A 26,564-nucleotide genomic window follows, 5' to 3' on the forward strand; every position below is an offset into this window, starting at 1 on the left:
AAGCATCACCCACTTGGGGTTTTATTTCAGTGTCAAGCCAAGCTTCAAGATATACAAAGTGAAAGCCTATCAAATCCATTTGGCATAGCTGCTGCTGAGGTTACAAATCAATTAAAGAGCAGAAATCTCGCATCAGCCAGGAGTTAACCAAAAAATGGTCAAATGGTTTTAAAACTAAAGTTATCTTTAGAGCACCTCTTTGATTATGTTGGGGAAGTGACATTTCCGTGTGGGGAGATCCTGCAGCGCCTGACCACTGAGCCTCTGATGCCTGCCTGGGTAAAGTTCAGCCGAAGTGCTTAGGTCCCCCTGCCATGCTTCCCACTTGGCATGGGCTTCTCACAGATGTAGTAGCACAGATAGCTGCAGTAGACATCATTCCATTCCCCAGAACCCCAGAGATGTGCACAGTCCTCGTTCCCACTGTTATTCGGTTCCCCTGGCTTCCAGTACCTGCATTGAATGTGAAATACTTTGAAAAATATCAAAAATCCAAGATATACAGAATTTGATAGACCAAAAAGCAGTTTGGGTGGGGTGCCGGAAGAGAGGTTTGGACTAGGGTCATAGTGCCTGTGAGGTCTAATCATGCAACAGAACTGATGCAAGTCCTCAGGCTATTACCGGTAGTCCGAAATATATTGGGGGGGTGTTCTTGCTTTGTGCCCCGTGTTTGATCAGGATTGCAGCATCTCCACTTCCCCTTTATGCCATTTTCTCACTGAAATCATCTCCACTGCCATATCTTGCTGTTAGCAGTCCATGAGGACTATTTTTCAGACCGTATATGGTGGATTTCAGTTCAAAAATGGGGGGGGGCAAGGACATACTTAAGGGGGTGTAAAGTTTGACCCTTTAGAAAAGCATTTCCCAATTGTGAGTCTCCATATGTTATTGGACTACAAATCCCATCAGCCTGGACCATTGTCTATGCTGGCTGGGGATGATGGAGACAGTAGTCCAACATTTGGGGACCCAAGGCTGGGAACAGTCAATGTAGAAGGAAGCTTTTGGTGAGGTTATGCTTGGAAGAACATCAGTCATGTGAGAATTCCCGCTGGCAAAATTTTAGATATGGAATGAGAAGAGAATGCCATTTCCAATTTTGTTTTGACCGCACTTGATGCCAGCTGCATAACAAAAGGGATGACAACTACTCAGTGCTTACGTGAAGCCCGAGTAGTAATTGCTGCCATCAATCCATCTCCAGAGTCCTTCAGCATCTCTGTCCGTGAGGCCCATCCAATAACGGTCATTCCTGGTCCGGGTCATAAGGAAATTCTGCATGAGAAAGAAAAATCAGATAAATGTGGCCATGAGAGTACATGGACTTTCTTGTTGGAAGATGACAGGAGAATCCAGATTCGGTTTCTCGGCCATTGCTGCATCGGGTTCCACAGAGTTCAGTTCTGCCATGGGTATTGCATCAGCGTAGAGCTTTATGCAGCCAAAGTAGTATGACCCATGTGCAAGAAGGAGGCATCAACAGACTGGTGGTGGTCCCTAAGGTTAGCAGAAGTACATTTTGTCGCCTGGGGTGGGGGGGTGGGGAGAGAAAACCAAAACAGCTCAATGAGATCTGAGAATGCTCAGTGAAATGCTGCCTGGCTGTTTGTGTGCAGGAAATGAAAACTGGGTGTCAGGGAGCATTGAAATGGAGGCTCCTGGCAGAGGGTGGCTGGCCCTCTGAAAGCACTCCATGCGGCAACATTTTGTGGTGTGCTGAGCATGGCTGGCCACTCAATGCCACTCCAGCACAGAACCTGGCGGGAAGAGTTGCAGCTCAGCGGCAGAGCATCTGCATTGCTTCCTGAAGGTCCTGGGATCCATCACCCGGCATCCTCAGGTAGGGCTGGAGAAATCATGGCGTGCAGCTGAGAGTCTATGTAGACAATCTTGAACTAGATGGATCATTGGTCTGACGTGATCTAAGGCAGCTTCCTAGGTTTCTATGTTGTAAAGCACAGTACAGCACAGAGCACAAATAGCCATTAGATGGGTTTATCAAGGAAGAGGCAAGTTGAATTCACTGGAAAATCTTGAAGACATTGAGAGCCATGTACAGGTATACAGAAACACATCCACTGGGCCAACCATGGGCAGTATGTTGATACAAGGGAAGATCCGTAGTGGCGGTCAAACTGACTTTCAGAGACGTTTGTCCACAATTTTTTTTGAGGAACCCCTCATAAGCATTCAGGAAAACCCCAGGTTCTCTTGAGCCCAGTTTGGAAACTGTAGCCTGGCTGTGATTGGGAGATGCATGCCAAGTTAGTTGGAGGAAGGCAACTAAGCCCCCCAATATCTCTAGGTGCAATGGTTTCCCCCAACTTCCCCTGATTCCTCCAACTCTAGCACACCAGCCCTGGCTGTTTCCTTTCTTTTTACCTGTTCAGGCATACTATCAATGACAACCAGCTTTGAATTTCTGACAGCGCAATCATCCCTGGCCTGCATCCAGTTAGTTTTCTGCAGGGAGAAGTAGTAGCATTTTCCATTGTGGTATTCCCATTCTCTAGTGTCAGGATTGCATGGGAACACTGAGCAAAGGAAAGAGAGACAATATTAGCCAATGGCGCCTTGGAAAGTAAAGTAAAGCTCAGAGATGTCTGAGAGCACAGAAAGTGCAGTAGGCATGTATCTAGCTATGCAGTCGTCCATCTATTTAGAGGAGGAGGAGTTGGCAAAGTGGTGCCCTCCAGATGATGTTTGAATGCAGCTCCTATGTTCATAAGAAGAGCCAAGGATCTAGTTCAGCATCCTGGTAAGCAGTGGTAAGCAGATGCCTATGGAAAGACCACAAACAGTCCTCTCTGCACTTGTGATTTCCCAGAAAATTGAAGTTCAGAAGTTGGCTGCCTCCAAAAATGAGCATTCTGGCTGGGACTGATGGTAATCAGCCTGCTTTCACATGGCAGTTAATTCCGTTTTAACAACTGTTCCGTACCCTCCAACATGTCATGACAAAAAACTGGGACACCATCTTCCAGGGCTGCACTTCTGCACAAGTTACATGACCTGTGCAAGATTGCAGTCCTGAAGAAACACTTTATTAGGGCACGGTGCCCCAAAAGAGATTGCCACCCCCCCCCAAAAAAACACTTTTCTTAGGGGAAAATTGCAGTGCGAAATCAAGCGATATTGCAGCGCCCTAAATGTTTGCCGTGCTCTCATGAGAAAAAACAGGATTTCTCATTTCCTGGGACGGTTGAGGCTTATGCTGTTCCCTAATTGTAAAGTTCTGTATTATATGTGAGCTTTCACAAAAGCCACTTCTGGAACTGTAGTGGAGTATAGTGCAAGTTTAGTGCCCATTTCTGTGCTTCCGGAGAAAAACCTGTTTGCAAATAATATGGAAACAAATGCTAAACTTGCACCGTATTCCACTATAATTCTGGAAGTGGCTTTCAGATCATGTGAAAGCTCAAATATAACGCAAATTGCAAGTGGAGCGTGTTGTTCTGGAATCAAAGAGTCTTTGGACAGGTTCAGCAAGGCGCTTCTGATATTCCTTTTATACTTGAGATCAATTAGGAGAGGTTTGAAAGCTCCTAAGAGAAAATTTTCTCCTAAGAGAAAATAGGGTTAGGAAAACAATAGAATGGGGAAAATCAGAGATCTGTTCAAGAAAATTGGAGATATGAAAGGAACATTTCGTACAAAGATTACCATAATCAAGGACAAAAGTGGTAAGGACCTAACAGAAGCAGAAGACATCAAGAAGAGGTGGCAAGAATACACAGAGGAATTATACCAGAAAGATATGGAGGTCTCGTACACCTCAGGTAGTGTGGTTGCTGACCTTGAGCCAGACATCTTGGAGAGTGAAGTCAAATGGGCCTTAGAAAGCATTGCTAATAACAAGGCCAGTGGAAGTGATGATATTCCAGCTGAACTGTTTAAAATTTTAAAAGATGATGCTGTTAAGGTGCTACACCCAATATGCCAGCAAGTTTGGAAAACTCAGCAATGGCCAGAGGATTGGAGAAGATCAGTCTACATCCCAATTCCAAAGAAGGGCAGTGCCAAAGAATGCTGCAACTACCGCACAATTGCGCTCATTTCACACGCTAGCAAGGTTATTCTACAAGGCAGGCTTAGGCAGTATGTGGACCGAGAACTCCCAGAAGTGCAAGCTGGATTTCGAAAGGGCAGAGGAACCAGAGACCAAATAGCAAACATGCGCTGGATTATGGAGAAAGCTAGAGAGTTCCAGAAAAACGTCTACTTCTGCTTCATTGACTATGCAAAAGCCTTTGACTGTGTCGACCACAGCAAACTATGGCAAGTTCTTAAAGAAATGGGAGTGCCTGATCACCTCATCTGTCTCCTGAGAAATCTCTATGTGGGACAAGAAGCTACAGTTAGAACTGGATATGGAACAACTGATTGGTTCAAAATTGGGAAAGGAGTACGACAAGGTTGTATATTGTCTCCCTGCTTATTTAACTTATATGCAGAATTCATCATGCGAAAGGCTGGACTAGATGAATCCCAAGCCGGAATTAAGATTGCTGGAAGAAATATCAGCGCAAAATATGGTCTGAAGCTCAACATCAAAAAAACCAAGATCATGGCCACTGGTCCCATCACCTCCTGGCAAATAGAAGGGGAAGAAATGGAGGCAGTGAGAGATTTTACTTTCTTGGGCTCCTTGATCACTGCAGATGGTGACAGCAGTCACGAAATTAAAAGACGCCTGCTTCTTGGGAGAAAAGCAATGACAAACCTAGACAGCAACTTAAAAAGCAGAGACATCACCTTGCCGACAAAGGTCCGTATAGTTAAAGCTATGGTTTTCCCAGTAGCGATGTATGGAAGTGAGAGCTGGACCATAAAGAAGGCTGGTCGCCGAAGAATTGATGCTTTTGAATTATGGTGCTGGAGGAGACTCTTGAGAGTCCCATGGACTGCAAGAAGATCAAACCTATCCATTCTGAAGGAAATCAGCCCTGAGTGCTCCCTGGAAGGACAGATCGTGAAGCTGAGGCTCCAATACTTTGGCCACCTCATGAGAAGAGAAGAATCCTTGGAAAAGACCCTGATGTTGGGAAAGATTGAGGGCACTAGGAGAAGGGGACGACAGAGGACAAGATGGTTGGACAGTGTTCTCGAAGCTACAAACATGAGTTTGACCAAACTGCGGGAGGCAGTGCAAGACAGGAGTGCCTGGCGTGCTATGGTCCATGGGGTCACGAAGAGTCGGACACGACTAAACAACTGAACAACAACAAAGAGAAAATCACTGAGGCCTATCACTGCTGTGTGAAGCACCACTCCTTAGCTTTCAAGCTCTGTTCCCTGATGTTTAGGGTCTGAGATTCAGGAGAACTGATCACCCTAGAGAAGAATATAAGTTTGGGGTGGGGAGAAGTAGGCTGTAAGCAGAGACCTTTCTAACCCCTGGATCCAACAAGTGTTAAAATGCAAGTCTGGCTAGCTTCCAGTGTTGAGGTGATAGTCTGGGTGATGGGCCATTAAGGAAAACAAAGGATAGTGGATCTGTGAGAGGGTATTTAGGAAAAAGACAAAGGAAAGAGTTGATAGTTCAGTGAGTGAGCCAGATGGAAAAGGAGCAAGCTGGAGAGAGAGAGTCAGAGCAACACTTGAGAATATTGTTTGATTTCTTTTTGGAATCCAAGGCTGTGGCTATGCAAGAAACCAGACCCTCTTGGATTTCTAATGCTGTGAACCCCTCCATTGTAGGATCGGGTTGTATATGTAATTGTAAATAAACCATATATCCTAGAGACACCACAGTCTCCATTGAGCATAGCTGCCAAGTCTCCCATTTTCCATGGGAAACCCCTGTTTTTAAAGCCGTTTCCTGCTGTGACCCCGTAATGGCGAAATATCCTGTAAATATCCGGTGCTGTGGTGTGGTGCTGCACTGAGGTGCTGCTTCCCGTCAACCAACTGTACCTCGTCCGCCTCCTCAGCTCTGTGCCCACCCCTTTCTCTCCTTGTGATTGGCCGCCTTGGCAGAGTCTCCCTCGGTGATTGGTAGCTGGCATGCTAAGGAGGGTTTGGCTGCGCGCTGTGTAATAAAGTTAGTGGAGCTGTATCAGTACACACTAGAAGCGGCATTGAGTTGGTCCGATCTCTATGAAGGTGACAGAGGGAAGCGCTCGGTGGCTGCTGTGGTGACTCGGAGGCCCACCCTGCCATTTATGCTCTCCCCACCCCAGCCCAGCCCCGATCCCCGGCTCCGTCTGGATTAGCAGTCTCTGCTGGATTTGCCTTCTCTGGAGCAACATGCAGGCATTGGGGCCTACTTGATTCTCTCTTCGTTCAAACATGGAACAGGACTTAACCAAAAGAAAGCACAGGCAAAATGTTTTCCCCGCTCAGGCCAAGAGCCCTTTCGACAAAAATCAAAAGCTCTAATGAGGAAACACGCAGCTAGTTCTATGCTTTATTCCGAAGAAGACCACCTCTTGGTTCCCCCGCCTTCCATACTGGCTGCCACTGTCTCCCCCTGCAGTTCCTGTGCCCTTTCTGGTTGCCTGCCTCTCTCTCTGCCTCGTGAAACTGACTAAACTTGGCGCTGCCAGGCTTTGCATGTTTGTGAGTTTCACTTGGTGGCACAGGCAGTGTGGCAGGGAAACACAAAGCGGGGGAGGGAGGAGGGGGGAGAGAGAGAGGCAGGGAGTGAGCGAGCGAGAGGAAACAACAGCTGGGGGGAGGAGGAAGAAGAGGAAGAAGAGGAAGAAGAGGAAGAGGAAGAGGAAGAGGAGGAGGAGGAGGAGGAGGAAGAAGAAGAAGAAGAAGAAGAAGAAGAAGAAGAAGAAGAAGAAGAAGAAGAAGAAGAAGAAGAAGAAGAAGAAGAAGAAGAAGAAGAAGAAGAAAAGAAGAAGAAGAAGAAGGGATCATCTGGCATCGCTGAGCAAAGGGCAAGGGCTGGCTGCGAGCCGAGAGGTTTAGCACCTCGCCCTTGGTTGCGCTGGAGAGGAGGCTGAGAAAAGTTGAGCCTTCCTGCCCGCCCTTCTCCTTCCCCTAAGCCTCGAAACAGGAGCAAAGGCAGCCTCCTCCAGCTAGCCGCATGTCAGCGGCAACTCTCCGCCATGAAACGACTGTCAGATCCCCCTTCCGTCTCCCCTTCCCTTCTCTTGCCTCTCCCCAGCCCTCGCCGCCACCGGTCCTGGGGACGCTGACAAGACTGTAGGGAAGGTGAGGGGATCTCTGTCGTCGGTTAAGGTGACAGGTTGTGGGCGGGCGGCAGCAGAAGTTGCTTCTACGCATGTCTGGACATGTGTAGAAGCGACTTCTGGTGCCGCTCTGCCCATGCCTGGGTACCGGAAATCAGGCAGCGGAAGTTGCTTCTATGCATGTCTGGACATGTGTAGAAGTGACTTCTGGTGCCGGTGCTGCTGATCCTGTATTTTTCTAGCCAGGACTTGGCAGCTATGCCGCTGAGCCTCATTCCTGAAGGAAACATGAACCCTGGGTGAGAGTCTGGAACATCTTGGATCTTGCACGGTGCAGGGATTGGGGTGGCAGGCAACAATATGTTACAAGACTCACATTCATAATCATGTTCAGTTCGTGGCTTTGGACTCTCATCAATCATTTCACTCAGTTCTGCTGAAAGTGTTGTTGCTTAAAATTTTAAAAGAGGGAAAGGGGAAATGTTAGAAATTTATAGCTGAAATGAAACATTTTAAATTGCAGACGTTATGATGCATGAAGGTGTGATACGGTTTATTATATTATCTCCTCTGGAGAGACGGCAAATCAGGAGATATTTAGCGATGGAATGCTTAGTAATAACATTGAGTGTCAGTGTTGTGCTAATTAATCAATTAACTTTGAAACAATGCCTCCCTTTCCCACACCCCTCCAAACATCACAAGGTGGTTTGAAGTTGGCATTACGCTAACTGTATAACAAATTATCTCCTAATATAGGGGTGGGAAATCTGTGGCCCTGCAGTTGTGGACTGCAACTCCTGTTATTTACTGTATTTTTCCATCTATAAGAAATCAGCTTTCACTTCCCTTCATTTAGTGATTTTGCTCATTTTTATTTAGGCAGGTATTGATAGTTATTTTTCTAGTTTAGTCAGATTGATTCACACCCTATGCCATTATGAGCGTTATGAGATTATTGTTTTGCCAGTTGTGCTAGAAATATTTATATTGAGGGGCTGCATAGAAATCTTTAAAATAAATTTATAAATTCATTCATAGTTATTAAAGAATAATAAACCAACACATACGCCTCCCTTTGTTTCTGACGGAGCCAAAGTCAAGAAACAATGTCCTTTATAGATGAAATGTTTTGAACGATAAAGAGGGAAATGGTCAAAGTACCTTTGGAAAGAGCCACTATGAAGAAAACAGCAGCTCCCAGGATAGAGGCCATCAGCAGGACGTAGATGTGGAAGACCGGCCTCCGGGTGAAATTAAGGTAACTTCTTTCTTTAAATAAAGAAAAGAGAAAGAAGGGAAAGTTATAGCCATTGTTCCATGACCGCTGGAATCATGCAAGAACCTTTATTCCAACAGTTTCCAGCAAGTGCTCTGAGCTGAGGATATGCATCCATTGTGAGTGCATTGTTATTATTAGCATCTCTATTAAAGGTAAAGGTACCCCTGACTGTTAGGTCCAGTCACGGACAAGTCTGGAGTTGCGACGCTCATCTCGCTCTATTGGCCGAGGGAGCCGGCGTACAGCTTCCAGGTCATGTGGCCAGCATGACAAAGCCGCTTCTGGCCAACCAGAGCAGCACACGGAAACGCTGTTTACCTTCCCGCTGGAGCGGTACCTAGTTATCTACTTGCAATTTGCCATGCTTTTGAACTGCTAGGTTGGGAGGAGCTGGGACCGAGCAACGGGAGCTCACCCCGTCGCGGAGATTCGAACCACGACCTTCTGATCGGCAAGCCCTAGGCTCTGTGGTTTAACCCACAGTGCCACCCACGTCCCTAGCATCTCTATTAGCATCTCTCTTTTTTTCTCCTTCCCCCCCTTAATTTATTAAAAACTCACAAAATTCACAAGAAATGCATTAAAATGAAAGAAACAAATATACAATTCATCATGCATTTCATTATTCGTTGCAGATCAATCAATTCTGTTCAAAATGTACAAAGATAGATTGAATTGTTAGACTAAACTATTTTAGACAGGTAAAGAAAAGAAGACAGACAATTGAGAAAAAAGAAAAGATAAAAGAAGAAATTAAAGAAGGAAAGAAGATAAGAAAGGAAAAAAGAAAAATTAGACGACAAAATACATTAATTCCTAGAACACTGCCACCGCTTTCTGCACAGCAATTTTACATTTTTTTCTTTATTTTGTCTCTTAATAGTGTTGTGAGGGACAAGGGATACAGGGAAGTCCCTCCCATCTTAAGTTCCAGCCCATCACCAAGCGCTGGAGAGAGTAAGGAGAGCTCTGCCTCCAGCGGAGAGTCAGGAAGTGGTGTCCGAGGCTCAGGCAGGGTTGTGGAGCCCATGCCTCAGGTGGGACAGGAAGTTGGACGCACGGGGGGGAGGCCAATCCCCCCAACTCCCGAATTGCGACGCAAACGTAGGGGGAAGAGGTTGGGTCTGCCAAAGTTGTGGTGCTGGAAGAAAACGCGCCAATCGCCATTCGGGAGTTCTGACACCTCACCTTAAGGATGCATTTTTACTGCTCTGAACACTGTAAATAATCAGCACTTAATAAAAGCCTGAAAAGACCATGCTGGAGTCGTTACTCTAGAGTAGCCATACCAGGCCCTCTGACAGCAACTCCCGAATCTTTTTTGGCTACTTTGGAGTGCAGCGATGAGCGCTCAAGAGGCTGAGCATTGGAGGCTGGAGGCTGAAGCAGCGAAGCAGGAGCTACAGACCCTCACAGCGCACGCACAGCAGCAATTGCATGCCGCTCAGGAGGAAGCGCGAGGGGCGCAGGAGGAGCTGAACAAGCTGGTGGACCAGGTGAGGACAAAAGAGGAGACTGAGAAACAGCTAAGGGTGATGGTATTAGACCTGCAGAAAAAGTTGGAAGAGGAGAAAGCCGCTAGAGGTGGGGGGGCACCCCAGCCGCAGCTAGTCCAAGTGAGAAGGGGACAGAGCCTAGTCACCAAGTTCAGCGGAGACCCGAGGGAGTACCTCGGATTCGAGACTGAGATAAATTATGCGCTGGAATTGCATGCAGCAGAATTCCCAGATGACGCGCACAGAGTCTACTTTATCATAGAGCATTTGACGGGGGCCGCCCGGGAATGGGTAAGACCGCTCATCGCGCAAAAAAATCCTTGCATGAAGAACGCAACTTTATTTCTAGAAGCTTTAAAATTAATGTACGCTAGCGACAGTGAAATGGAGGCCACTAAACAGGAGCTTCATGACCTAACACAAGGAAAATCGACAGTTAGAGACTACTGGGCGAAATTCACCATGCTGGTGCACAAACTGGGGTGGGATCTGAACAGTGAGCCAGTGAAATCAGCCTTCTACCTAGGTTTGCATGCAGACGTTAAGGATGAGCTGGCAAGAGGTCCTAGACCGCAGACTATGGATCAGCTCAGCAAAGCGGCGCTAGCGGTGGGGGTGAGGCAGGAATCCAGATGGTATGACAAACAAGCGACGCGCGCAGCAAAACCTTGGTTCCCACGCTCTCAGGACAGACCACATCACCAAAACCCACCCCAGGGACCGCCCCCAGACCCGCCCAGACCAAGCCCAGAGCCGGAACCGATGGAGATCGGGGGAGCGCGCGCGCGGGCTTTTCAAACCCCGGCGGCGCCAAAACGCAAGGAGGGAAGAGGAGGGAATTGCTTTCTCTGCAACTCCCCCCGGCATCGCGTCAGAGACTGCCCTCATCGCAGGGAGTGGCAAGGAAAGGCGGGAACGGTTGTACCTTCCCCCACTGACGTAGCACCACAGCAGGGAAACGAGACAGCCTGGCTGCAGGAGACAAGGGGCAGCAGCCAGGCACAGTCAGCAGTGAACAGCCCCAGCCCGCCCACCCGCACAGAGAGGAGCAGAGCCAGCCCACCCCTCCCAGAGCAGGAGTGGTTCTAGAAGTCACGCTGACGCTCCCAAATGGCTACCCCCTGTCAGTCCTCGCCTTAATTGACAGTGGGGCATCTGCCAACTTCTTCTCGAGAAACTTTGCAGAAGAGCACCAAATCCAACTTCTGCAGCTGGATTTTCCCCTGCATGTGGCCACCATTGATGGCAGAGAGTTGCTGGGAGGGGCCATCACTCATCAAACCCCCCCCATGAGAATGACGGTGGGAAGGCACTCAGAGACACTGGCTTTCAACGTCACGACCATCTCAGACCCCCCCATCGTTTTGGGAATGAGCTGGCTGGCGCGCCACGACCCTTCCATAAGTTGGCACCAGAGATGCATCACGTTTGGGTCGGACTTTTGTCTGGAACATTGCATGCAGCACCAACCAGGGGAGGGGCCTCCGATAGCCACGGTGGCCACCATGCACGTCAAAGGGGGTGAGGCGATACCCAAGCCGTACTGGGACCTGCAGGAGGTCTTCAGCGAAGCGGAGTCCGACCACCTACCCCCACACAGGCCTTTTGACTGCCAGATCAACCTGGTGCCAGGGGCAACTATACCCCCAGCCAAGCTGTACGCCATGTCAGACCAGGAACTGGAGGATCTGCGCGCTTTCATCGACAAGAACCTCAAGCGGGGGTTCATCAGAGAAAGCAAGGCAGCAGGGGGCAGCCCGGTCTTCTGGGTGGACAAGAAAGACACGCAACAGCGCCGCCTGGTGGTGGATTTTAGACGGCTGAATTCGGTGACAGAGCCAGTGGCTTTCCCCATGCCCAGAGTGGATGATCTCCTGACAGCGGCACGCAGGGGCAAGATTTTCACCAAGCTAGACCTGAGGGGGGCGTACAACTTGATCAGGATCCGGGAAGGCGATGAATGGAAGACCACGATGTTCACGCCTCTGGGCTCTTTTGAATATCTGGTGATGCCCTTCGGGTTGCAAGGGGGCTCAGCCTGCTTCCAGGCCTTCATGCACCACGTCCTGGGGTCCCTCCTCTTCAAGAACTGCCTGGTCTTTCTGGATGACATCCTTATCTATTCCAATGACCCAGTGCAGCATGTGAAGGATGTCAGGGAGGTGTTGCAGCGCCTGAAGGACAACCACCTGTATGTGAAGCTGGAGAAGTGCAAGTTTCACACCAAGGAGGTGGACTTCTTGGGCTACAAGCTGTCAGACAAGGGACTGGCAATGGACAAGGACAAGGTGCAGACCATCCTGGACTGGCACAGCCCCAGGACGCGCAAAGATGCCCAACGACTACTAGGCTTCGCTAACTTCTACAGGAAGTTCATCCAGAACTTCTCTCGGGTCACGGCTCCCATCACCGACTGCCTGAGAGGCAAGCAGAAGTTCAGGTGGACACCAGAGGCACAAGCAGCGTTCGAAAGCCTCAAGAGGGTGTTCGCGTCAGACCAGCACCTGTTCCACGTGGTGCAGGATGCGCCCCTACGCCTGGAGACAGATGCTTCTGATAAAGTTGTGGGAGCGATTCTGTTGCAACTGGACGCCAACAGAGAGTGGAGACCCTGTGCCTTCTTCTCCAGGAAGCTGACCCAGCCTGAACGCAACTACACAGTGTTTGATAGGGAACTTCTCGCGATCCACGCGGCGTTCCAGCACTGGCGACACTTCCTGGTGGGCGCCAAGCACCCCATCCAGGTGTGCACAGACCACAAGAACCTGGAGTTCTGGAGAACGGCCAGGGTGCTCAACCAGCGGCAGATACGGTGGGCAGAGTTCTTCTCGAACTTCAACTTCTCCATCCACTACATCCCGGGGGAGCAGAACGTCAGGGCGGATGCCCTCTCCCGCAAGCCAGAGTACATGGAGGAGGAGTTGCCACCAGCACCCAGGCACGTTTTCCCCCCATCTGCATGGTCATGCGGTGCAGCAGTGGTGAGCGAGGCAGAACTCACAGCACTGACGGCAGCGGATGAATTTGCCACCCGCATCTTCAGAGACCTGAGAGGGGGGAGGGAGCAGGCCAAAGACTTTGAGGAGAAGAGGGGTTTGCTTTTTTACAGGGGAGCCCTGTACCTCCCGACCAAACAGCTGAGAGGTAAGGTTCTCAAGCAGATGCACGACAACCCAACGGCGGGTCATTTCGGAAGGGACAAAACCACTCACCTAGTCATGAGACACTTCTGGTGGCCAGGGGTGCGGGAGGATGTTCGGGATTATGTCAGGGGATGTGACACCTGCCAGCGAGCAAAGGTGGTCAGAGCGCCACCAGCAGGTTTGCTGGAGCCATTAGCCACACCGCACAGGCCGTGGGAAGTAGTGTCCATGGACTTCATCACAGACCTGCCGTCGTCCAGGGGCAAGACCGCAGTGTTGGTGGTGGTGGACCTCATGTCCAAAATGTGCCACTTTATACCGTGTGCCAGGGCGGTCTCGGCAGAAGAGACGGCCAAACTGTTTGTGGACCACGTATTCCGACTGCATGGATTGCCTTTAAGAGTTATTTCGGATCGTGGCCGCCAATTTGTTTCCAGGTTCTGGCGACGGCTCATGAACCTCCTGCAGGTGGAGGTCAGCTTGTCGACGGCTCGGCACCCGCAGACCAATGGACAGGCGGAGCGGGTCAACGCCATTCTGCAGCAGTACCTGAGATGTTACGTCAGCCAGAGGCAAACGGACTGGGTGGATCGCCTGCCACTGGCAGAATTTGCCTACAACAATGCGGTGCACGTCTCCACAGGGGTGTCGCCCTTTAAGGCCAACTATGGGCGCGACCTCAGATCTTTCCCGGAGAGGGAGGGGGAGGAGGAGGAAGAGGGCCCACAGGCCGAGGAGTGGGCAGAGGACCTGGAGACGGTGCACCAACAGCTCAGAGAACACTTGGAGAGGGCCAAGGAAGCGTATAAGAAGGGGGCAGATCGCCACAGGCGGCCGGGAGAGGTCATAAGGGTGGGGGACAAGGTTTGGTTATCCTCGGAAGGTCTTCCCACCAGGGGGCGATGCAGAAAGTTAGCACACAGGAGGCTGGGCCCCTTCACGGTCACGCAACAGGTCAACCCGGTAGCCTTCAGGCTAGCACTGCCGGAGGACATGAGAGTGCACCCAGTGTTTCATAGATCACTGCTGTCGCCGTACAGGGAAAGTACCAGGTTCAGGGACAGCGATCAGCCTCCAGAGGGAGGGGGGGAGACGGGAAACGCCCGACAGCTCAATGAGGCAACTGAGATTTTAGACTCAAGGAGAGGGGTGAGAGGACTGGAGTACCTGATAGCATGGGAGGACACTCCGCCATCCCACAATGAGTGGATACCGGCCACGGAAGTACCTGAGGAATTTTTAGTGGAAGAATTCCACGCCCTGTTCCCCCACAGGCCCAAGCCCTGGCACATGGAAAGGGAGGGAGAGGGGGAGGAGCAGGAGGAAGGGATAGCAGGCAGCAGCTCCCCATGGAGATGGGAAGCGGAATTTGAGGACACGGAAGAAGAGGTGTGGGTTTCACCGAGGTCAACGACGTCAGAGGCAGGAGAGGACTGGCAGAACATTTTTACTCCCACCAGCTCTGATGCCACTGACTTCTTGGGATTTCCGTCTTCTCAGGGGGAAGGAGAGAGATCGCAGGATTGGGGGGAAATTTTCACACCCACAGGCTCGGATGCCACAGACTTCTTGGGATTTCACTCGTCCCCAGCAAGCAGAGAGCCACTGGGGAGGAGGAGAGAGGAGCCTGGGAGGGGGGTGGATGTGAGGGACAAGGGATACAGGGAAGTCCCTCCCATCTTAAGTTCCAGCCCATCACCAAGCGCTGGAGAGAGTAAGGAGAGCTCTGCCTCCAGCGGAGAGTCAGGAAGTGGTGTCCGAGGCTCAGGCAGGGTTGTGGAGCCCATGCCTCAGGTGGGACAGGAAGTTGGACGCACGGGGGGGAGGCCAATCCCCCCAACTCCCGAATTGCGACGCAAACGTAGGGGGAAGAGGTTGGGTCTGCCAAAGTTGTGGTGCTGGAAGAAAACGCGCCAATCGCCATTCGGGAGTTCTGACACCTCACCTTAAGGATGCATTTTTACTGCTCTGAACACTGTAAATAATCAGCACTTAATAAAAGCCTGAAAAGACCATGCTGGAGTCGTTACTCTAGAGTAGCCATACCAGGCCCTCTGACAAGTGTACTGTTCTTATATTCACAGACATTAATCTAGTGAAATGTCCATCTTGTTTTTATATCCTGCAGGGTTAGTCTAAGCATAACCATGTTTTGTTTCCCAGACCTCTTTTCCTTAAGTTTCATTTAGGCAGTCCCTTTGTTTCTTGATCTTTTCTTTTGGTTTTTGCCGTATTAAGTCCGTTAATTTAGCTAGCTGTAGATATTCACATAGCTTGTCTATCCATTCCCCCTTTCGTTGGTATAGTATTTCCTTTCCAAGTTCTTGCAATTATTACTCTCGCCACCATTGATGCATATAGAAAGATATTGATTTTATCACAGGGGATATAGAATCATAGAATCATAGAGTTGGAAGAGACCACAAGGGCCATCCAGTCCAACCCCCTGCCAAGCAGGAAACACCATCAAAGCATTCTTGACATATGCCTGTCAAGCCTCTGCTTAAAGACCTCCAAAGAAGGAGAATCCACCACACTCCTTGGTAGCAAATTCCACTGCCGAACAGCTCTTATTGTCAGGAAGTTCTTCCTAATGTTTAGGTGGAATCTTCTTTCTTGTAGTTTGAATCCATTGCTCCGTGTCCGCTTCTCTGGAGCAGCAGAAAACAACCTTTCTCCCTCCTCTATATGACATCCTTTCATATATTTGAACATGGCTATCATATCACCCCTTAACCTTCTCTTCTCCAGGCTAAACATACCCAGCTCCCTAAGCCGTTCCTCATAAGGCATCATTTCCAGGCCTTTGGCCATTATATAAAATATCATTATATAAAATTCCTAGTAGATAGGACTCTGCCCTTTTGGTAAAAGATGTTTTTACTAGTTTTTGAATCTCTTCATGTATCATTTCCCAGAACTTTTTAATTTTTGGACAGGTCCACCACGTATGGTATAAAGTGCCAATCGTATTATAACATCTCCAGCATTTATTGCTAGTAGTTTTCTTTATTTTTGCTATCCTGTCTGGAGCCAGTACCATCTGTGATGTAGTTTCATAAAGTTCTCCCTTAACGTGTAACAGGCTGTGAAGTTTATATTTTTCTCCCAGAACTTTTGCCATTCACTATAATCTATTTCAAATTCCAAGTCTTGTTCCCACTTACATATATACTTGTTTTTTATTTCTTGATCTGAATCTGTATTATCTAAAAGCCTGTACATTTTTCATTATTGTATAGAACTTGTTTTTATGTCTTTTTCATATGTTGCCTTCAATTGAAAATATTCTAACCAATATATCCCTCTTGTTTTTAGTTCTTCATACTCCTTCAGTTTAGTATTTCCATTTATGTTTTCTGTTATCTCTCTATAAGTTAGCCATACTTCTTTTTTATTGCATTTTAGAGTAGAATTTGCCTCCAGCGGTGATGTCCACCATGGAGTTTTATCTATTATCCTTTCTTTTGTTCTTTCCCATACTTCCACTAGGGCCTTCCTTACTGTATGGTTTTCAAAATCTTTATGGATTTTGCTCTTCTCATACATCAAGTACGCATGCCAGCTGAAGATTTTATTCCATCCTTCCAGTTCCAAAATTTCATATTTTTTTAAGATTAACCATTCTTTTAACCAAGTCCAGCAGGCCGGCTCAAAGTATCATTTCAGGTCTGGTAGTGCAAAGCCTCCAGCTTCTTTTGCACCTGTCAGTATTTCCATTTTCATTCTTGCCTTCTTCCCTTGCCATATAAAGTCTGCTAAATCTTTTTGCCAATCCTTGAGATACTTTGTTCCAATTATTATGGGAATGTTTTGAAATAAGAACAAAATTTTTGGTAGTACTATCATTTTTATCATAGAGACCTTGCCCCATATTGAAAGATTTAGACTTTTCCATTTCTCTAAGCTATTTTTTATTTCATTCCATTTCTTAATATAATTATCTTTGAACAGGTTTGTATTTTTGTTGGTGATCCATATTCCTAAATAATTCACTTTATTCTCTATTTTTATTCCTGTTATTTTTTTCTAATTCTTCTTTATCTTTCTCTCTCATATTTTTTTATCAGCATTTTAGATTTATCTTTGTTTAGTTTAAATCCAGATACGTCGCCAATTTTTTTCATATTGTCTAAGGCTTTCTGGAAGAAATATCAACAACCTCAGATATGCAGATGACACAACCTTGATGGCAGAAAGTGAGGAGGAATTAAAGAACCTTTTAATGAAGGTGAAAGAGGAGAGCGCAAAATATGGTCTGAAGCTCAACATCAAAAAAACCAAGACCATGGCCACTGGTCCCATCACCTCCTGGCAAATAGAAGGGGAAGAAATGGAGGCAGTGAGATTTTACTTTCTTGGGCTCCTTGATCACTGCAGATGGTGACAGCAGTCACATAATTAAAAGACGCCTGCTTCTTGGGAGAAAAGCAATGACAAACATAGACAGCATCTTAAAAAGCAGAGACATCACCTTGCCGACAAAGGTCCGTATAGTTAAAGCTATGGTTTTCCCAGTAGTGATGTATGGAAGTGAGAGCTGGACCATAAAGAAGGCTGATCGCCGAAGAATTGATGCTTTTGAATTATGGTGCTGGAGGAGACTCTTGAAAGTCCCATGGACTGCAAGAAGATCAAACCTATCCATTCTGAAGGAAATCAGCCCTGAGTGCTCACTGGAAGCACAGATTCTGAAGCTGAGGCTCCAATACTTTGGCCACCTCATGAGAAGAGAAGACTCCCTGGAAAAGACCCTGATGTTGGGAAAGATTGAGGGCACTAGGAGAAGGGGACGGCAGAGGATGAGATGGTTGGACAGTGTTTTTGAAGCTACGAACATGAGTTTGACCAAACTGCGGGAGGCAGTGCAAGACAGGAGTGCCTGGCGTGCTCTGGTCCATGGGGTCACGAAGAGTCGGACACGACTAAACGACTAAACACAAGGCTTTTTGGATGCTTTCCTCTGGAGTTTCTGTCATAATAATCATGTCGTCAGCGAACACTTTGACTTTATAGCAAAGCACTCCCAAATTAATTCCTCTTATTTCTTTATCTTTTCTCAACTCTATTAATAATGTTTCCAGAGTCATGATAAATAAGAGAGGTCTCGTCCCTCTTTCGATTTTGAATTCCTCTGTAATTTCATTATTTATAATTAATTTTGCTTTCTGTTCTTTGTAGATTGCCTGTATTCCATTTAAAAAAAAATTGTCCCAATTTCAAGCTCTCACAGGTGTTATTTAAGAAGCTCCATGACACGCTGTTAAAGGCTTTCTCGGCATCTACCATCAGCATTACTATTTTCATGCTGGGTTTCAATTCCGTATAGTCCATAAGGTCAATAATTATCCTAATGTTGTCTTTTATTTGATTCCCTGGAAGGAAACCAGCTAGGTCATTCTCTATTATTCTGTTTAGGAGATTTTTCATTCTATTTGCTAAGATTCCAGTAAAGAGTTTATAGTCTATATATGATAAAGAAATTGGTCTATAATTTTTAATTAAGTTCAAATCTGATCTTTTTTAGGTATCAGGGTTATTAAGGCTTCTTGCCAGGATTTTGGTATTTCTCCTTTTTCTAATATTTCATTCATTATTGCGTTAAGTTTGGGTACCAATATTTCTTCTAATTTTTTGTAATATTTAACTGAGATCCCATCAGGCCCTAGTGACTTCCCTTCTTTCATTTTTCTGACCACATTTCTTATTTCTTCTTCTTCGATTTCTGCATTAAGGTATTGATATTCTGTTTCATTAATTTCTGGTAGGTTATTTTCTATTAAATACTTTTGGATTTCTTTCTTTTCTTATTTATATAGTTTTTTATACTAATTTATAAAACTGGCTTTGATTTGTTGTAGATCTGTAATTTCTTTACCTTCATCTATAATCTTATTTATTACTCTTTCAGTTTGTTTTTCTTTGTTCAACCAAGCTAGCATTCTTCCGGGTTTATTTGCCTGTTCAAAGTATCTTTGTTTTGTCCATATAATTTTATTTTTGACTTCACTATTTATTAAGTCAGATAAGTAGGATTGCAATCTTTTAATATGTTGCAATAATTTTTCATTTCTTGAGTTCTTTATTAGGTCTTTCTCTTTCTCTCTTATTTGTTTATTCATCTCCATTATATTTTTCCCTTTTTTCTTTTTAATCCTCCCCATTTGTTGAATCCCATATCCTCTCATATAGGCTTTACTTGTTTCCCATATTAATTTCCTATCGGTTTCTTGTTTTTCATTTATTTCAAAGAATTCTTTCAGAACTTCTTTCGCTCTTATTACTCTCTGATCATCTCTCCATATCTCATCATTCATTCTCCACCTCCCTTTGGTATTATTTTGAAACCTCATTTGGATTGTCACTGGGTTATGATCCGAAATAGATCTATTCAAAATTTCAGCTTTTTCTAAGCTTAACATTAGTTTCTTTGTTACCATTTTGTATCAGTTCTTCCCCCCGATTTCCTCGCTTCCGAATAGTGCGTAATATCTTTCACTGTGGGGTTTTTCGTTCTCCAAGTATCATATAAATCAAAGTTCTCAATTAAATGAAAGAAAGAAATAGTTGTTATATTGTCACTTAGATTTTTTCCCATTCTTTCCATTGACATTATAAGTTCTTTCATGTACGTATTATTATCTCCCTCTATTATTGATGTCCTGCACTGATAACTTTGAGCTGGGTTTGAGCCACTCACGGCAGAAGCCTTCTTTGATCCCATCTAGCGTAATTATTTTTTAACTTTATTTATTTTTTTGTCTTAACTCTTGTCTAGGCGTTCTGTATCCAGTTTGGGAATTCCCTTTATCCAATTATTTATATATCCAATTTCCTAATTTGTAGATTGTAAACCTTCTTAAAAGTAGTTGTGCCAATATTTTAGCCCCTCAGTGCTCTCTTTTTAAAAATGTATTTATTTTCCCCTGTTGTTTCTTCATTGGCCTGTAGGTGGCAGCACTGTTTTACCTTTAACTACCGGTATGTTGCTTTGATGTATTCTTTGACTACTACAACACCTCCCTCTAATGCTTCCAATTTCTCTCTTTGCTTTCTTTTCCTGTTTTTATCCTTCTTAACTTCCGTTAATGGCATTAGTGGCTTTCAATGGCGTTTTATCCCTTTAGTCCACCTAGCGCTTTCAGCAAATATTTTAGGCTTGTTTGCCATTTATTCGCTCTTTTTTATTGTCAAGATTGTTTCTTATGAAGAACCACCCAGGCTGTGTTTATCGCTGTTGTTCTGTGCACTATTCCTTCCCCTTAGTCTGCTTTCACTTCTATCTCCACTTCCTCAATTTTAATCCTTCCGATTTAAATATAAGAGCTTTGCTCTTTTTATTAAAAAGCCTCTTGCAGGGTCGTTAGACAGAGGATAGCTGTGTTTTGTTGCGGTTCCCTTCTCCTTTCATGTCTTTCTCTGTTTAATTGTTAGTAAAAGCTTTATTTCCGTCAATTCTCCCCCCCTCCCCATTTCTCTGCGGGTTTTTTTTGTGTGTTTTTAAACAAATTTATGGTTCTCCAGTTTGTGGGAGTTGTTGTTGTTTAGTCGTTTAGTCGTGTCCGACTCTTCGTGACCCCATGGACCATAGCACGCCAGGCACTCCTGTCTTGCACTGCCTCCCGCAGTTTGGTCAAACTCATGTTCGTAGCTTCGAGAACACTGTCCAACCATCTCGTCCTCTGTCGTCCCCTTCTCCTAGTGCCCTCAATCTTTCCCAACATCAGGGTCTTTTCCAAGGATTCTTCTCTTCTCATGAGGTGGCCAAAGTATTGGAGCCTCAGCTTCACGATCTGTCCTTCCAGGGAGCACTCAGGGCTGATTTCCTTCAGAATGGATAGGTTTGATCTTCTTGCAGTCCATGGGACTCTCAAGAGTCTCCTCCAGCACCATAATTCAAAAGCATCAATTCTTCAGCGATCAGCCTTCTTTATGGTCCAGCTCTCACTTCCATACATCACTACTGGGAAAACCATAGCTTTAACTATACGGACCTTTGTCGGCAAGGTGATGTCTCTGCTTTTGAAGATGCTGTCTAGGTTTGTCATTGCTTTTCTCCCAAGAAGCAGGCGTCTTTTAATTTCGTGACTGCTGTCACCATCTGCAGTGATCAAGGAGCCCAAGAAGGTAAAATCTCTCACTGCCTCCATTTCTTCCCCTTCTATTTGCCAGGAGGTGATGGGACCAGTGGCCATGATCTTGGTTTTTTTGATGTTGAGCTTCAGACCATATTTTGCGCTCTCCTCTTTCACCCTCATTAAAAGGTTCTTTAATTCCTCCTCGCTTTCTGCCATCAAGGTTGTGTCATCTGCATATCTGAGGTTGTTGATATTTCTTCCAGCAATCTTAATTCCGGCTTGGGATTCATCTAGTCCAGCCTTTCGCATGATGAATTCTGCATATAAGTTAAATAAGCAGGGAGACAATATACAACCTTGTCGTACTCCTTTCCCAATTTTGAACCAATCAGTTGTTCCATATCCAGTTCTAACTGTAGCTTCTTGTCCCACATAGAGATTTCTCAGGAGACAGATGAGGTGATCAGGCACTCCCATTTCTTTAAGAACTTGCCATAGTTTGCTGTGGTCGACACAGTCAAAGGCTTTTGCATAGTCAATGAAGCAGAAGTAGACGTTTTTCTGGAACTCTCTAGCTTTCTCCATAATCCAGCGCATGTTTGCTATTTGGTCTCTGGTTCCTCTGCCCTTTCGAAATCCAGCTTGCACTTCTGGGAGTTCTCGGTCCACATACTGCCTAAGCCTGCCTTGTAGAATAACCTTGCTAGCGTGTGAAATGAGCGCAATTGTGCGGTAGTTGCAGCATTCTTTGGCACTGCCCTTCTTTGGAATTGGGATGTAGACTGATCTTCTCCAATCCTCTGGCCATTGCTGAGTTTTCCAAACTTGCTGGCATATTGGGTGTAGCACCTTAACAGCATCATCTTTTAAAATTTTAAACAGTTCAGCTGGAATATCATCACTTCCACTGGCCTTGTTATTAGCAATGCTTTCTAAGGCCCATTTGACCACTCTCCAAGATGTCTGGCTCAAGGTCAGCAACCACACTACCTGAGGTGTACGAGACCTCCATATCTTTCTGGTATAATTCCTCTGTGTATTCTTGCCACCTCTTCTTGATGTCTTCTGCTTCTGTTAGGTCCTTACCACTTTTGTCCTTAGTTTGTGGGAGAGACGTCTTGTTTTTAACAGTTTTGTATTAGGAGAGCGCAGCACTCCCTCATTGGGTTTCTGGGGAGTTTCCCAGTGCCGGGGGTTCTCCGTTTCTCCTTCTCTTTTGTTCTTTAAATTTAGAAGTGTTCTGGAGAGCCCCTTTTCGCACTGCCTTGGGCCCTTGCCCTCACGATCCCCCCCCCTGAGGTCGGGGTAACTTACGCCTTGTCCCCCATTGTTTTCTTTGCCCAGCGTCAGTTCTGCCTCAAGATAGCAGGAGCGCAGATCCCCACCCGATCTCCAGAGCACCGTTCCGGAAGTCTAGCATCTATCTATTAGCAACAGCTGGCAAAATTATTGCAAGGATCTTAGCAAACCATCTCATAACAATATCCGAGGTGACCCTTCCTGAATCTCAAAATGGATTTCGGCCCTCTAGGGGGACAGTGGACATGATTTTCACCGCGCGACAGCTTCAAGAAAAATCCAGAGAACAAAACCAACCCCTGTATATGGAGTTTATTGACCTGACTAAGGCTTTCGACACTGTTAATCGTAATGCCCTGTGGACTGTCCTTCTGAAAGTTGGCTGCCCAGATAAATTTGTAAACATCATTCAGCTCCTCAATGACAATATTACAGCAACAATCGCAGATAACAATGGCTCTCAAAGTGAACCATTCACAGTGGGATCAGGTGTTAAACAGGGTTGTGTTATTGCCCCAACTCTATTCATTATTTTCATTGCCATGATCTTGCACTTTGTCAAAGGGAAACTCCCCACCGGAGTAGAAATCATATATCGAACAGATGGAAAGCTCTTCAATCTGAGCAGGCTGAAAGTAAAAAGTAAGGTTACCGTAACGTCCGTCATAGAGCTTCAGTATGCTGATGACAACGTAGTGTGCGCACACTCAGAGTATGACCTCCAAACCATCCTAAATATTTTTGCAGAAGCTTACGAAAAACTTGGCTATCACTCAACATCCAAAAAACCAAAGTGCTGCATCAGCAAGTACAAAATAATACTCTGCAGCGCCACAAATCCAACTCAGTGGTGTAATGTTGGGGAATGTTGATCACTTCTCCTACCTAGGCAGTTATGTTTCCACAAGGGCCAACATTGATGCCGAAATCCAGCATCGCCTGAGCTCTGCGAGTGTAGCTTTCTCCCGATTGAAGTGCAGAGTGTTCGAGGACCGGAACATTCGCAGGGAAACCTATTGTACTACCAACCTTATTATATGCTTGTGAAACATGGACCACTTATAAACACCATCTCCAACTGCTCAAAAGATTCCATCAACGGTGTCTGGAAGGAACAAAGATCACCAGTGTTGAAGCAATGATTCTTCAACATCAACTTCGTTGGACTGGTCATGTTGTGCGGATGCCTGATGATCATCTTACAAAGCAACTACTATATTCCGAACTTAAAAATGGAAAGCATAATTCTGGTGGCCAACAAAAGAGGTTTAAAGACTGTCTCAAGGCAAATATTAAAAAATGTAGTATAAACACTGACAACTGGGAAACACTGGCCTGCGAGTGCTCCGGTTGGAGAACAGCCTTTACCAAAGGTGTCATGGGCTTTGAAGACACTCAATCTGAGGACACAAGGGAGAAACGTGCTAAGAGGAAGGCACACTTGGCAAATCCACACCGTGATCAACTCCCACCCAGAAACCAATGTCCCCACTGTGGAAGGACGTGCAGTTCCAGAATTGGCCTCCACAGTCACTTACGGACTCACTGTTAAAACCGTGTTTATGGAAGACGACCTTACTTGGCTACAAGTGATCGCCAAAGAAGAAGAAGAAGATTGTTATGAGTGTGCCAGGCCCCTGTAATCCCTGGATGGTGCAAGCTCTGTGCTAGATGGCAAATGGGTGGGGCCCCCTCACTCAACTCAGAGACAGTTGGATGGACAAAGCCTGAATTGAGAGTTGAGAGTTGCTCTGATATGAGTTAGCAGCAAAACAGCAAATGGGGAGCAAGAGAGACAGAGCAATGATGGTTTCTGTTGGAATCCAAGGTTGTGGCTACTGGAGAAACAAGACCCTTGCTATGAACTCCTCCATCATAGACTCAGGTTGTATATATGTGTAAATAAACCATATATCATAAAGACACCAGAGTCTCCGCTGTGCCTCATTTCCAAAAGGAAACACAAGCCCCTGGTAAGTGCCTGGGATCCCTGAAATCTTGCACCCCTCAGAGATTGGGGTGGCGTGCAACGGTATAACACTTGCCTTGGTGCAGCCTTTCTTGCTATCTTACTGCGCTTGTATGATGTCTTGGAACTTTCTTGAAGTATCGGCTGTGCATGAAGGTTATTTGCTGCTTGCGGTGCAGTTGCAGCCGGCCTTGTGTTGGTTTTATGGTGGGGTTAAGAAACAAACATGCCCACAATAAAGCAGCAGTCTTGGAGGGCCCCCAGGAGTCACTTTGGCCCCTCCACCTCTGATTTCCTTAGGTGCTTCTTGTGGGAATGTTCAGGGATGTGGATGAGGAGATATATTCTATCCTATCCCCGCTTGCGCTAGCAAGCACCAAACTTTAGCAGAGTAAAACCATTCCCCTTTTGCAAAATACACAGCAGAAAAGCGTTTGCGAAGGCTTGATTTAAGCCTGTAAAATAAAGTGTATCTTCCTGGTATTTTTCCCCTTTTTCCCTCTTAAAAGAAAAGACATGACACAATGCTCTTAAAAGTATAAAAGATATTTACTTACAAGCATCTCGAGGTATAGCACACTCAAACGGTAGACTGGCTTAGGTAAAAAGTGATATATACATGTGAAGTTCACTTATAGGAAGTGAGACTCCATCTCATCTCTCTCTGGGCTGGAAGTCTAGAGGGAGACTCACTAAGATGTTGCTTCTTAGATGTGTGTAGTCCAAGAGGTCTGGTCCAAGAGGAGGAAATGGCTTCTCGCTAGTGAATTTATCTGCCACTTCCCCAACTCATTTGCATGTGGAGGAACAGGAAACCAAGCTAGTCATGTGTTCCCCCACAGTCCTCCAAGTGGACTCTCTAGGGATTGTTGTGACTTGACTTCACTTAACCCTTTGCATCCCACACTTCTGTGCCCGGTAACCTGACCTGTACATTAAAAGAACCTCTGAATGGCCTTTTTCTTAAGCATTCATCCAGATTTGCTATTACAAAGCTTACAGGTCTTTATTTGGCAGACATCCTTTGTTTGCAGGGAGGTTCAGTGACAAAAGAGGGACCAACATTTTGCTTGCAGGTCTTCCCATTAGCCATTTGTTCACTGCACATTTTTCAGTGCATTTCCACCTGTCACATTCCTAACCATAAAAGGCCTTTTTTTAAAAAAAAGTGAATTTGTTGCAGTAAGTTGACTAGAGTGCTTTAATTCACATTATTTGTGCAAACCTCAATTTCCAGTAATGTGTGTGGAACCAGTATGTGCTCAGCTCCCTAAAGTAGACTAATGAAAGAAATTATTTCTTGGCCCGTTAACTCCATCTCGTCTAACACACACACACACACACCCCTTGCATACTTTCAACACAGACTTAATAAGTGACTTTGAAAGCCTGTTGCCTGAAAAATAAATATGTCTTGTGGCATTAGACAAGCACATATACTGCAGCACAGAAAACAGGGGGGGGGGACACAAGTCAGAATAAACAAACAAATAATACATAAATGAACTATTGGACAAGGCACAATAGTGTCAAATAGAGATCTGAGCCAGAAACTTCCTTGTCACAGTCCACTCTTAACTGTGACAGAATTAAGGTTGCACTGCTGTTAACAGTGCCAAGGATGAGGAGAAAGAGGAGGAGAAAAAAATTACCTTTATATGTCCGGAAGTCATCTTGCATTTTTTCTTCCTCCATCTTGCAGAGGTCCTTTCCCCCCTCCAGATCTTGACTTTCCAAAATGAGGACTTTACAGTTTACCTTGGCTATTTCATGAGAAGTTAATATGTAACTTGTAGGGATGGCAGAGACCTGCCTGCCAGTTTTTAAAATGCAGCCGCAGCTGAAACATCCTTCATTGAACTGTGGTCCAGAGAGTTCTTAGACAATATGGTAATAAATTTAGTGCCTGTTCAAAATCTTTGTGGGTGGAAATCAGTGCTATAGTCTACTTCCATGAAGTAACAGCCTTGATATGAATGGCAGTGTATGTATGTACCGGGTATGTATGTATGTATGTATGTATGTATGTATGTATGTATGTATAAATAAATATAGAGCTGGAAAGTATCCCAAGGGTCATCTAGTCTAACCCCCTGCAATGCAGGAAACTCAACTCAAGCATCCATAGCAGATGGCCAGCCAACCTCTG

General features: G+C 45.9%; 1 protein-coding gene across 2 annotated transcripts; it reads right to left on the reverse strand.

Moving 5' to 3' along the window:
• Nucleotides 1-26,175, reverse strand: LOC118077881 (hepatic lectin-like). Of its 2 annotated transcripts, none has more exons than XM_035101608.2 (6): nt 26,068-26,175; nt 8,313-8,420; nt 7,525-7,599; nt 2,389-2,540; nt 1,169-1,281; nt 1-453 (listed from the first exon to the last, which is right to left on the reverse strand). In XM_035101608.2, exons 1-6 carry the CDS (start codon nt 26,108-26,110, stop codon nt 300-302), a joined length of 645 nt encoding a protein of 214 aa, XP_034957499.2. In that variant the 5' UTR covers nt 26,111-26,175; the 3' UTR covers nt 1-299. The 2 variants fall into 2 exon arrangements, with proteins under 2 accessions (XP_034957499.2, XP_034957506.1); XM_035101615.2 differs by lacking the exon at nt 26,068-26,175 and adding an exon at nt 24,973-25,296.
• Nucleotides 26,176-26,564: the final 389 nt, after the last annotated feature.

The sequence above is a fragment of the Zootoca vivipara genome, unplaced genomic scaffold, assembly GCF_963506605.1.
Source record: "Zootoca vivipara unplaced genomic scaffold, rZooViv1.1 SCAFFOLD_39, whole genome shotgun sequence".
NCBI lineage: Eukaryota > Metazoa > Chordata > Lepidosauria > Squamata > Lacertidae > Zootoca > Zootoca vivipara.

Coding starts and splice junctions, on each gene's coding strand:
- LOC118077881 (XM_035101608.2), bottom strand. CDS start 26,110: ATGGAGGAAGAAAAAATGCAAGATGACTTCCGGACATATAAAG. Junction 8,421..26,067: donor TGACTTCCGGACATATAAAG/GTAATTTTTTTC, acceptor CTTTATTTAAAG/AAAGAAGTTACCTTAATTTC. Junction 454..1,168: donor AATTACTACTCGGGCTTCAC/GTAAGCACTGAG, acceptor CATTCAATGCAG/GTACTGGAAGCCAGGGGAAC.